At 41.7% G+C, this 12,668-nt stretch overlaps 1 protein-coding gene across 4 annotated transcripts in view; it reads left to right on the top strand.

The window, feature by feature from the left end:
- The first annotated feature begins 8,261 nt into the window (after positions 1-8,261).
- LOC135260445 (enhancer of polycomb homolog 1-like) overlaps positions 8,262-12,668 on the top strand; it is a 33,273-nt gene continuing 28,866 nt past the window's right edge. For 2 of the 4 annotated variants that reach the window (XR_010331569.1, XM_064345660.1), the window contains exon 1: positions 10,772-11,313. Coding sequence is in view for 2 of the 4 variants with exons in the window: in XM_064345660.1 (XP_064201730.1) it covers positions 11,161-11,313 (153 nt within the window). In the remaining 2 variants the exon portion in view is untranslated. Of the gene's footprint in view, positions 8,370-10,771; positions 11,314-12,668 lie in introns of those variants that run through there. The other 2 variants (XM_064345662.1, XM_064345661.1) reach the window with 2 other exon arrangements.

Below are 12,668 nucleotides of genomic sequence, written 5' to 3'. Positions count from 1 at the left end.
AGCTTCCTCCGGCCCGCCGGCATTAATAAATGATCCGCGTCTCTCGCGTGTGCTTGTGATCCGGGTATTTACTGACAAGCCGCGGCTCTCTTTGTGTTGGACATTTGCACAACACAGAACTTTCTCTGCTCAATGAGCTCATCGACCCTGCGCTCTCCACAGGTGATTGGTGCCACTCGCCGTCCAATCACAAAGCGTCTGTTTGCCATCGCAAAGTTGTTAACCCCATACCGGAGTCTTCTTCTGGCTTGGTCAGCTTTTAATCTTCTTGAAATAACGCTCTTATTTTCTCTGAGCTCCATTAGCTACCGTTCACAGCTATGGAGAGGGGCTCCGATCGCCAGCGGGAGGGTATCGGCATAACTGTACATTTAAAGGAAACCCCAGGAAAAGGTTTCACAATAATTTTGCTGCATGGCGTTTGTTGTTTGCTAAACACCAACTCGCTAGCAATGCCGCCTGTCTTTTGGATAGCCTAATCATATTGAGCTGAATAGCCGACGTACACCCTGGCGGCTTTACTGGTAAGTTCATTTTTTAAATCGTTAATACGAAGTATAGTTTTACTGTAATGGTGCGATCCTTTATAATTGAACAAATTCAGTCAACCAGTAAGTGGATTTATCTTGGCTGAGAACGTTGCGAGCTCGTTAGCAAGCTAGCCAGCTAATTCCGCCCATGGTGTCGCGTCAATCCTTGATTTTCTGGCAAATTTTAGAACAAAGTAATTTATCTTCGTCTCGATATTTGAAACAAGTTGAAACTTGATGCATCTGAATTATTTGGCTTTTCGGTCATTTTACCAACGTTAAAATTTCAACATTAATGAAACTTCAATCCATCTTGTTGGACTTTTTTCCATATGAAAACGATAGCTAGGAAGCTATTTGCCAGCAACGCAATATGCGTAGCTATGTTGCACTGTTTGAAATAGTATATTGTCATGCTGTCGGCTTTATGTTTGGCTGGAAATATTAGTTTGATATACAAAAATGCTTATATAGTACTTGTATCAAATCAAATTGGCTTGAACGAAGCTTTTGGGATCTAGTTGCGTTTAATTTCTGTATGAATTACAAGTATGGGGGACTGCCCCTGCCCGTATTGAGGTTGACATATTTAGCTTTGCTTATTAAGTTATGGCTTTAACTGTGTGGTAGATCTGTCATACACAGATTTCGGCGGTCGTTTATTTCATATTTTCTTACGTGGCCATCAAAGATCGCCGGTGATTATTCTATTTTCCTCGCGATTATGGCTGAAACGCTTTCAGTTGTTTCGTTGTTTTTTTTAGCTCCCTGCGCACGGTGGGAGATGTTTTTTGTTTGCGCTGATCTGCGATGGTGGTGGCGCTGTGGTCCTAATTCGTTTAAAAATTAATTCCAAAAGGGTCAAACAATATGATTTATACACAAATACGCCTTTGTTATCCCACTGAGTCGATATTTTACTGTAACCGAGATTTCTTTGTGTACATTTCCTCATAATTACGGGGATGCCCCGGAGCTTGCTTTGACGCCAGAGATCTAATTGTAGCCTAGCTGATACAGTATCTGAAACAGGCGGGGCTTGCTACAGTGCGAGTCGAGCGGTTTCCCTTTTCTTGAAAATCATATGTCAGGTGAAATTTGCTCTCGATGTTGCCATCGACCATTGTAATTGACCAACAATTTACTCCGCGTAGTACAGTTAAAATGTAAAATGTAAACTATCCTCGATTCTGCATCGGCGATATAGGCTAGAGGCAGTGCAATTTAACGTAATACCCTACCGTAAATGCCAGTTTTATTGTAATGATTGAGCTATAATAAAACCCCCCCTCAAAAACAACGAATGTAAGTATGTCTATATTTATAGATGTTCCCCACGTGTAGGCTATAATCCCCCCCTCCCCCCCCCCCCTTTTCATTAACTGCAACTCTCCTGCATGCCTTAAATGTGACCCAGTTTCATTTGATGATAACCCAGAACAGCTTAAATTTATGGTCGTTGGTCAATGTCTGACTATTATTTTTTTCCAGAAAACAAAAACGGCACTAATTGCCATTTGTCTTGTTTTTGAAGGCTGATGATGTAGTGTGCTAGGGGTGGGAGGGGCAAGACGGATGTATTTTTTACCCGCTAATCATCGCAATTACCTGCAGTGTATATACAGATTTTTAAGTGGGTACTTGGAATGATTTTAACTTGTCTTTTTAAAGAAGCCATAACCAGATGGACACATTTGGTAACGCTAACACGCCTGAGGCTGTGGTCAGTTCACCATTGTTCTCACTTAAGAATGTCTCTTTTGCTCTTTCTCTTTCCCTGTCTTGCTCTTTCTCTCCCCGTCTTGCTCTTCCTTTCTGTGTATGTGCTGCTTTCTCTCTTTCTGTCTGGTTTATATTTGGAGGGTCTCCATGTACTTTAGCCAAAGGCCAGGGGGGAGGGGCTGGAAGGGTTTGAGGGGGAGGGGGTGTAGGGCATTATTTTTGTAGCCCTCTGAAAGCTACCATGAAATGACTTATGTCAGAAAAGAAAACTAGCAGCCAGTGTAGCAGCACTGGGATAAGGAAGCAGCAGACAGGACAGGCCCAAATTCAGAGTTGGTCTTTGAGAGTGAAGTGATCCCAGTCCCTTTGTGCTGTAATACAGCTCTAGTGTGTCTGCTCTTGGGCTGAGTTTTGCCCCTGCCCTCACACTATGGTAAAAATTAAAGGCGATTTCTGGGCTTTTGTTGCATGGATTCATGAGCTTGGGATGAAAAGGTCATTGAAGGGAAAAGTAAAATAAATGAGTAAAATCTTTCCCCTCGGCCTCCCCTGCGTGCCCAGCAGTGCATCTTCGGTTCTTTGTGTGGAAAGCCCCTCAGTTTCACGGCTTTGCATTTGTTTGAATAGGACAGACTCTGGCACTCTGACTGAAGTAATGCAGGTTTTTAGACGAGGGGCATCCCTTCATAAGGGAGAGAGTCTGCAGGGGAGGCAGTGCAGGTGGGCTTTTGTTCTAACCCACCAATGAAGCGCCTGATTCAGCTACTCCCAGTTGTCAGTCAAGGCCTTGATTAATTGATTCGGGTGTTTTAGTGCAGGGCAAGCACTTCTTGGGGACCCTGATGGCCAAGTCCCAGTTTTCATGATGTGACAGTGGCTTTTTGATGATGTCACGGTAGTTTGTGATGATGTCACAGTGGTTTCTGGTAACATGGCCCCATGTTCGTAGCCTACCATGTTTTGTGTTCTGTTCAGTGCTTGGAAGGCTAGACCCCAAATTCCATTGGAAGAATGATTCCAGTGAAATGATTCAGAAAATATTTGGGTATAAATATGGTATATTTATAGAGTACGTGCACTGAGAAAGCAGCAGTACTCTCAGAATGAAATCCCGAACCTGCCAGTGCTGTTCATGGGTGGCAGCCACTGTGTGATGCAGGTTGACTGGCCTCTACCTGAGCTGTGTGTGCAGTGGTGATCCCATTGCACACACCGGTCTCTGTTTCATGATTTAAAAAAAACCTTTTTATTTTTCTCCCTCCAGCTTGAAGCACTCACTTGTGTTTTGTAGGTCCAATGATGACATTGGATATAGGCTAGCCAGCTTAGGTGAACACACACAATCCGAAAAGGGCTGGTGTGGGTGTAGGTTTTGCTTTAGCCCAGCACTACAACCCTCGATTAAACTAATAACATAATCATGCTCTTCAGTCAAGACTTTTATAGGTAAAATCAGGTGTCATAGTGCTTCCAGTCTTTCAGAGGGGGCACTCTTGCATAATGAGGTGGGTTAAAGCCCCATATCTGGGGCATATTGCAGTAAATTATTCCCTGCCTCTCAGGGTTGCTGGCCATGGTCAGCTATGGCACTCTGACTGTAAAGTAATAATCTTAAGCGGATAGGTGAAACCGGATAGGACAGTCGCACATTAAATCTTTGCCCCTGGCTCCACCCCATTGTCTTTCTGAAAAATGAGAGGTGGGCAACTCTGTCTCTGAAGGTCCGGTATCTGTTTCAGAATTTAATGAGAACTTTTGCACTTAAATATTTAAAGTAGCCATGTGAGGGTCTGATGTTCTGGCCACATTTATTGATAACCTTGTGAATAACAACGGAAGACTTTTATAGAATAAATTTGTTTTTCCCCAGGCCAACTGTGTGCATAATAAAACAGTTTAATCTACAACCAGTAAATGGTTTCAATAATCTTTTAGTGAACCAGTGTTGATGTATGCAGGAAATTGGCTGCTTGAGCCTGGGTAGCCACTAGAACCAGAGGTTGACATGAAATCCAGACACGCTAGTCCTTCCAGGATCAGTGGACCCACCTCTGCGCTACATTGGTGTTCTGGAGAGGCACAGTGACATCCCCGCATTCCTCTGGTTAAAGGTGAGATATGAGGGAGCGAGGTTAAAGACCCCCGTCACTCAAAATCATGTTTTTATTTTTTAAAAGGTTAACTACTCTTGGAAGCATTACATTCCCTATCAATATTGGACCTGTCACCAGAGCACCTTGTTCATATTGTTTCACTGTAGGCAGAGTTTCTCTGTACTCTGTTCTCTGAAATCTTAGTTGGAAATGAAAATGGACAAGCAAAATTTGTGACATCACAAATGTTGAACCTATCATGGTCCACTATGCAAAGATATGCAAATTACAGGAGATCAGTCTGATAAACTGAAACACTACTGCACAGAAACCTGATTAGTTACACTGTTGTGCCTGTTTGTCTGTTGAACATGGCAGACGGTGCAGTTTTAGGATGTAATCTGAGGTCAGAACTTTGTTCCACTCTTTACGCAAGGATCTTGTTCTAGAACAAAAATGGGTGTAATTTATTATAAAAATGGTGTGGATATACCTGACAGCATCGAGGGAATCCGTGTTGGTAGCGCACATTTTAAAGGCAACTGCTTCCAGAACCTCATACAGAAGTCGACGGGTTTCGTGAAGAAATTGGTTTTGAAAGCAGATGCTGTCGTACTTTATATCTCGCGACTACAGCAGCAAGCAGGAGTCAACATGAAAATATTTAGGCCCTATCTGTTTTACTGAATGACATCTGAAAAGACAACTTTTGCTATCTACGCTTTACCTTGGTATCTCTTGTAGCTCATGCTAAATCAGTTGTTACTTGCTGGTTGTCTAAATCGGTCAGTGTATATTCACAGTAGTACAGAGATCTATAATGATGTATGAACTTGGCAAATGTAATTTAGGCTTGCATTATTATAAATTCATGAGGTATATAACTAACTTTAGTTACTCTTGGCAAGTAAACCGCTAGCCTGTTGGCTACAAGAAGTAGGGGAGAACCGGGACGAAAGAAACACTTTTCATTTTTATCCCGTTTACTCGAAAGTTAATAGAGATTGAGATGTCATTATTCATGACAAACAACTTGTATGCGTCCTTCACTGATAGCAACTGCAATTTTGTTTCTAGCATAAACGAGTCGGATATATATCAGCCGCAAACAGGATGAGTGCAATGTTTCTTTCGTCCCTGCTGCGGGGGACGGAAGAAACACTGAATCGGCTCGAAAGAAACAACTGACGAAAAGTGTGCATTAGCGGTCTTATCTCTGTGTTATTGTTTTTTATTGCTCATTCCTTTCAGCAAGTGTACTGTTAACCACAATGTCATGTTAGTGTCGAGTCAATAAACAATGTTACAAGTATAGAATCCATGAAATTCAACCGTGCGTCAAGCGCATAATGATGCATGAGCAATACAATTTTGCCTTGCAACGTTAATTGGTCTGAAATGGATGGCTTCGTAGCAACTAACCTTAATCAATAGCTACTAGACACCATTTATTGGTGCTTAACTGTAATAGAAGTCGTTAATATCTGGTAATATGACTAATTTAAATAATAATTTAAAATCAGGTGCGCATCACCCAATCAGGTGCACAAGAGGGGAGACAGGCAAAGTGTGTTCAAACGGTAATTTTATTTTACAGAGCAACTGGCTTTTTCCCCCAACGATTAAAGTGCAAACAGCAGGACAGAACAACAAATTGGGCTATCTAAAACAAATGAAGTTTGACCACGGAACAACTGGCTCTTTTTTTCCTAACGATGGGGGAATTTTAAAAAAAGAAAATGGTCAATAGGCTACAACATTGACGTTGGATTTATCATTATTTTTTGTTAAGTGTCCCCCTCCAGCGGTTGTGGCCCTAAACGACCGCATAGAGTGTTTATGCCAGCGGCCGGCCCTGAGTGTAAGCTGCGGTGGGGCAAAAGAAACTGTTTCTTTCGTCCCACCCCTCCCTCGCTCGCTTTCAACTTGATTAGCAGCCAACACTTGCTAGCATGAAACTGTCATTTAGTCCACAGTTGTGTTAAGTAAATTATGCATGTTTGGAAAATTCAAGACAAACACACTGGTACAACCGAAAAACACTTCGGGTTTCGATATTTTACTTACAGCGGTCAAAATTAACTTTCTTTTATAACTCGACAAAAAAGTGACAGACGTGACTGTTTTTTTCTGGAGCAAATGGGTTACACAGTTTGCACATACTGTCGTAGTTAGAGTACTATGGTGATTTTCACACTTTCTCGGGTTTATGTGCTATTTGCACAAGAGGCATTGAAGAAACACAATGAGCAAAGTATTAAATATGTCCGTTCTGTATTTTTTGAGAAATATGCGTTTTAAATTCATCGTCCTATTTTCAACCGGTTGAGAAAGTTGTCATTTTGCTACGTCACAAATACAGTAACCACTCCCATTTCCACGCCCCGTAAAGAAATCTGACAGGACACACCGTCCTGCTGTTCAGACAATGCAAATATTTAACTAACGCCTTTAGATTATTTCTGGTTATATTCATTTAGCTAGCTAGCTAACGTTAGTTAGCTAGGAGGTTTGCTTTCATAAGGCAATGTTATCGATAACGTTAGCTTGCTAGTTTGCTTTTATGAGGACGTTATAGTTGTGCTTTTATCTTAACTTGGCTAGCTAGATAGCAAAAATTATAATTGGATAGAAGTCAACGTCCTTACCTTAGCTATCTATCGATACTTGATATACTATTAAGCTAGCTAGCTTGTGAAAATTCAGTCTCCCAAAGAGAGAGCGTATCATGGGGGTAGCTATGGTAACGGGGCGCGGTCTGTCAATCATAGCTAACTGACGGTTCTCATTACCACGCCCAGACGGTTCTGGTGAATTTTTATAGTGGGAAATTTAGGCTTAGAAAAATACGTTTTAAAGGACATTGAAATGACTGAAGAATAAAAAAATTATGCACATTTGTTTTGTTGTTGCCTGAAGACAACTGGGAAGTGTCACGTTCAACCACCATGGTACTCCTTTAAGTCATTCGGGCTCCCGTAGTTTTTGTGGAAATCGATGTTTCTTTCGTCCCGGTTAGGGTTAACTCCCCTACAGTTCCTACCTCCACACCTACAATCACCTTATCGTTTTAAAACAATCTTCGGTTGGATCTTGGTGACATCAGAGCAGCAACAAACTGTTTCTGTTTGCATGTGTGTATGCGTGCATGTGCATGCACGTTCATGCACAAAATGGGGATTAAAAATTAATATTCAAACATTCAAATGCTTGTTTGAAATGTAAAACTCTTAAACTTGTATAATACAACTTAATGACTGTATTTTATTTGAAAATATAAAGTCAGAATTATGCAGCACAGTACTGAAATGTATAGACATCTCATCTCTGACTGTTCGGAGGTAGAGGTAGGCTAATTCTAGTGGGGTTTGCAATATGACTGTCAAAGATATGCTGACCTTTCATGTGCTAACAGTCCTGCTTTGTAAAAAGCTGCCATTACATCCCCTTCGCCAGGTCAAAAAGTGTTTTATCCAATTTATCCAGGTTTTATTTCCAGTCAGCTAATCAGGGTTGATTATGGTGTGACTTGGCATGGATTAGAAATCAATCGGCAGTTAAGTTTAATTTGTTGAGGAGATGGGTGTGTTAGCGTGTAAGCTCCTATACAGATGCAGTCACTGGTGTTTCCTAACTTTCTGGTTACTGTGTGGCTGTTAAATTGTACACATAGATTGTCTTTTGGGCAATATTAGGCTTTGATGTTCAGCTCTGCTCAGAAAAGTCTTGCACTCCTTGCACTCAGCCAGAGCAAATAAGCTAAACAAACTAGCCTTGGTTAAACTGCCACCAGGAATGTCTTTGCAATCCTGAGTAGAGTCTCATATCTTGAGGCAATGTAAATGGAAAGGTCTCTGCTTCCCCTTTGTGTGGGTTCATAAGAACTCCATTTAGCCCTTTTTATCTCTTCCACTTCAGCCTATTGCGTGGAGTTCTCTTACGGAGGACCGCAGTGGAATTCCTGGGCGTGTATTTGGACTGACATGGGAACCATACGAGGCTCCGTCGTCTTCAGGAGGAAGAGGTAACCTGCTTGTTCCTGTGCACCCTATGCTGCTGGACACCTGCTTCTTGTATGGCTGTAGACTGATCTATGTCCTGTTCTGCTTCTTTGAGCCTATGCTGATTATTCTGTGTACTAGTCAGAATTGTTTGTCTGACCTGTTTGATGGTTTTCAGGGTGTTTTCAGCCCTAGAGGTTCATTTAAGTTCATTAAATTGAATGACTAAATGATCCTCACACCTGTTCCCAAGGTGTTAACGGGCAGCTGATTGAAAGGAAACCACAAAAACCCACAGGCACTGGGGCCCCTGGGGAATTTAGTTTGACAACCCTGTTCTAAATTTTGGATCTGGCCATGATGGATCATGGCCAGATCCATGGTGGATCATGGTGGATCATGGCCAGATCCATGGTGGATCATGGTGGATCATGGCCAGATCCATGGTGGATCACTACCAGGGGGTTGGTTTCAGGTTACATTTTTGCATCAAATGGAAGGTCTGATTTTGGATATTGAAGTGCGTGTGTGTGTTTATCACCAATCCTTATGTGTGTACATCAAATAAAAAATAAAAAAAAAATAAAAAAAAATCTGAGGCTTGTAGCCATTAACAGTTTTTTTGGTTATAAAAACACTAGATGTACTAGGCATTTTGAATGTTTATCCACCAGTAATCCTGCACTTGTTCTGAACCAGTACTGGGCATCTGCTGTACATTTTGAATGACCTCATTTGGGAGAAAATTGATTTGGTTTGTTATAGGAAGAAAAAAATTTCATGAACAGAATTAGAATTTATAATATGTGTTTCTGAACTGGTGGTGGTGGCCACACTGGCTTAGATGTATTTTTCTTCTTTATGATCTTTGCTGTCCAGCAAGGAAGCAAATCATGTCAAATTCTTGTGTGGAAAAACCGGAAGTGTCATCCTTGAGTTTTCCCTCTGGATTGTGTATACGTGTGCGTTTCTGTAGAATATTTTACCTGTTTGCCTTATCAGGTCTGCTTGTACACCTTTAATAATACAGGTGAAAAGTTTTGACACATCTGAGCCATTCTGTATTAAATAAAAATAATAGTAAATGTTGCATGTCATTGTCTGTGCATGTAGCTGTATTGCTATGTAATAAGTTGTGTAAGTCGCTCTGGATAAGTGTCTGCTAAATGTCTGTAATAATGGAATTCCTGTATTTTAAAAATGTTTATGGTTTTTCTGGGGATATGTATGATATTCTGTGATCTGAATAGTGTGTATTTTCACTATTCCTGGAGATGTTAGCAGAGTCTAAATATGTGTAGGTCTGCAGGTAGGACAACCCTAGAATTTACTGTTATCTACTGCAGTATTTAGAAATTATTGACGGCACTAAATACTAGTATGTAGTATTTCGGATTCCATACTTTAATAGTATGTTCTCTGTGCTCCGTGCGCTACAGCTTGTCCTCTTAACTGAAAGAATATTGAAGGGTTCTTTAAATGTTTGGGTCGCACTGTTAGTAAAAAATTTGGTAAGCCTGTTTTTTAGGCACACGAAGGACGGAGTGTAGCACAGTGGGTAAGGAACTGGGCTTGTAACCGAAAGGTTACAGGTTCGATTCCCGGGTAGGACACTGCCGTTGTACCCTTGAGCAAGGTACTTAACCGAAATTGCTTCAGTATATATCCAGCTGTATAAATGGGTACAATGTGAAAATGCTATGTAAAAGTTGTGTAAGTCACTCTGGATAAGAGCGTCTGCTAAATGCCTGTAATGTAATATAATAATGTAATGAATCCCGCGCAGGTATAAATTATACCAGAAGAGGGCATCATTTTCAAAGTTTGGACAACTAAAAATTATGTCCAAGAACAGGTTGTATCAGATGCTGTCCGGCACTAATTGTAAATTATATTTAAGTTCTTAAATTTCCAGATATGCCACCTGTGGAAATATTTTTTTTATATTGTTAAATTTATGCTCGAATTATGGAGCCAACTGGCTAACAGCAATGGTCGTAGTTGTATTACATCCACAGCTTTACAATCTGCTTCCTAGTGAATTAATACTGGAGCAAGATGATGTAGGCTATTTATGTTGTAACTTAGTAAGTGAAACTTTCAAGAGCTAACCATGTCCCATTATTGTAGCCTACTGACTGCTGCCCTGTTTAAACAACCCTTTAAGTTGGCCAAATTCATATCAACGCGCATTTTAATGGACAGTCACTTCAGTTGTATATGTTAAATGCGTGTTTCCCCTTTAAATTCTTAATCGCTGAGAAACATGCAAAGATTTCCATTTGAAGCGGCATAGCAGCCGGAACATCGGCGCTCCGTATGTCGGGAGAACCTGGCTGTTTATGATTTTGAGTGTAGTGAGCGAGCCTGGTTTTGTTCGCGGGAGGCGCGCACTGTTCTTCAGCCTTTTCCTCAGAGGAAGGGTTTCCTCTGTAAGTGCACGGAGCGCTTCCCCTCCCCCCAGCGCCGCGAACGCGCACGCGCGCGGGACCGCGTGGGAATGGCTGTTGTGTTATCGGGGGTTGGGCCGCTAGGAGCAAACGGAGAGTTAGAGAGTTTCTAATGTCCGCCATGTTGGCCATGGCGTATTGAACCGGGGAGAGTAAGCAGAGTGACTGAAAAAAGAGACCGAAAGAGAGCGACCAAGATCCGGGCCTGCCCGGCTCCGTTCGCCTTCGCCATTTATACATATTTTTACCAATCGATCAATATACGCCTGGATAACGCCACAGACCCATCCATGAGAACTAAAACCGGAAAAGTTGTTAATTTTAGGGGATCGGATAGATTTATGCTGCATCTCGAATTATAAAAATGAGTAAATTGTCGTTTCGGGCACGGGCGCTGGACGCTTCCAAGCCACTACCCGTCTTCCGCTGTGAGGACTTACCCGACCTGCACGAATATGCCTCTATTAACCGGGCAGTACCGCAGATGCCGACTGGAATGGAGAAAGAGGAGGAATCGGTACGTTATACAGTTCAAAAGCCTGCATTTATTGATATCGCCACATTTTCACAATATATGAGGGGCGCCCCTCTAGTCTGCGCAAGTTTGCACAAAATGGCCGCCATTTCTTCTTGTTTCTGAAAGACTGATAGTTTGCTGTTTTGTCGCCGTGCTACGTCGAAGTAAATGTTGTTTACTTAAATATAAGCGTGTATTGGTGCCATTTCGTGTGCTTCGGACTGGTTCTAGCCATTAGCTTAGCGAATAAATGGTTTTCAAAGTACAAAGGAGTCACGTGACCACGGTCCAATCCGCCATTTTGTTGCCTTTCTTTTTGCTTTGGGATGGGCCTTGTGTTGGTGCAGGTGCCAAGAACGTAGGCCAGGGGGCGCTAGTGAGTAGAATGTCCTAGCGCATCTGCGTTGAAAGCTGCCTTGAGCAAAGGATGACAGCTAGCAGTTGGCTAACTGTAGTTTTTTCGTCTAGCACACGTGTGTGTAGTAATTACCCAATTAATCACAAACTATAGCTTTATCTCCACAGTTTTTAGTTTCCCCCTTTAGAAAATGTTCTTCTTTTGTTAGTTATCCGTTCAAATGGGTCCCTGTGTGAAATAAGCTTGAGTGGAAAGCTCAATGTTGATGGAATGACTGCAAACTTGGCTGTCTAATAGCTAACGTTTGCTAGTTGCACGTATCCTACTGCTGGGTAACTCACTCCTGTGAGGTTAGCTGGCTAGCTAACGAAAAGTTAGACTATCCGATAGCTAATATCTAGCTTGCCAGTTGGCTACCTAACTGATAAGTCATAGCGGACAGTGTAGTACGCGTTTGTGGACGATTGAGATACTTTGACTTGGAAGATATTACAAAACTTAAGTATCCCTTGTGATCGTGGTGTAATTGTGCTTGTTAACGAATCAGCTAGCAGGTTATTTCCTGCCTCAAAACAGCTTAGATCCATTTATCACCGCACGCTAAAGCAAAGCGACATTTTTTTGCGGAAATTTTGTTTTCATTTTTTCATTTTTGCTTTGAATAGAGCCGTTAAATATCAGCAGAAATGCACAAGATCTAACGTAATGGTATCCAACACCGTTCTTTTTCATTAGTGATGCGTCTACTTTCAGAAGGATAGCAGTCTTGCTGATTGAGGGGTTTGATACTGAGTGTTTTATCAGATGCACTTTCATATCGGACTGTCGAAAGCATTTACAGTACTTGATGCGTCAGGTTGCATGCATGCGCTCTTGCGAAAACGAACCCGCAGTTCTTTCACTTTCTCCCCGATACTCTGCTTCCTCGTGGGCTAGTTTGCTCATAACGTGTCGAAAACATGAAGCATTTATTCTCCTTGCCATTTATCACCAAATA

The sequence above is a fragment of the Anguilla rostrata genome, chromosome 8 (genome assembly GCF_018555375.3).
Source record: "Anguilla rostrata isolate EN2019 chromosome 8, ASM1855537v3, whole genome shotgun sequence".
In the NCBI taxonomy this organism is placed as follows: domain Eukaryota; kingdom Metazoa; phylum Chordata; class Actinopteri; order Anguilliformes; family Anguillidae; genus Anguilla; species Anguilla rostrata.
The sequence above is the reverse complement of the archived record's forward strand: the minus strand, read 5'-3'. Positions and strand labels throughout refer to the sequence as shown.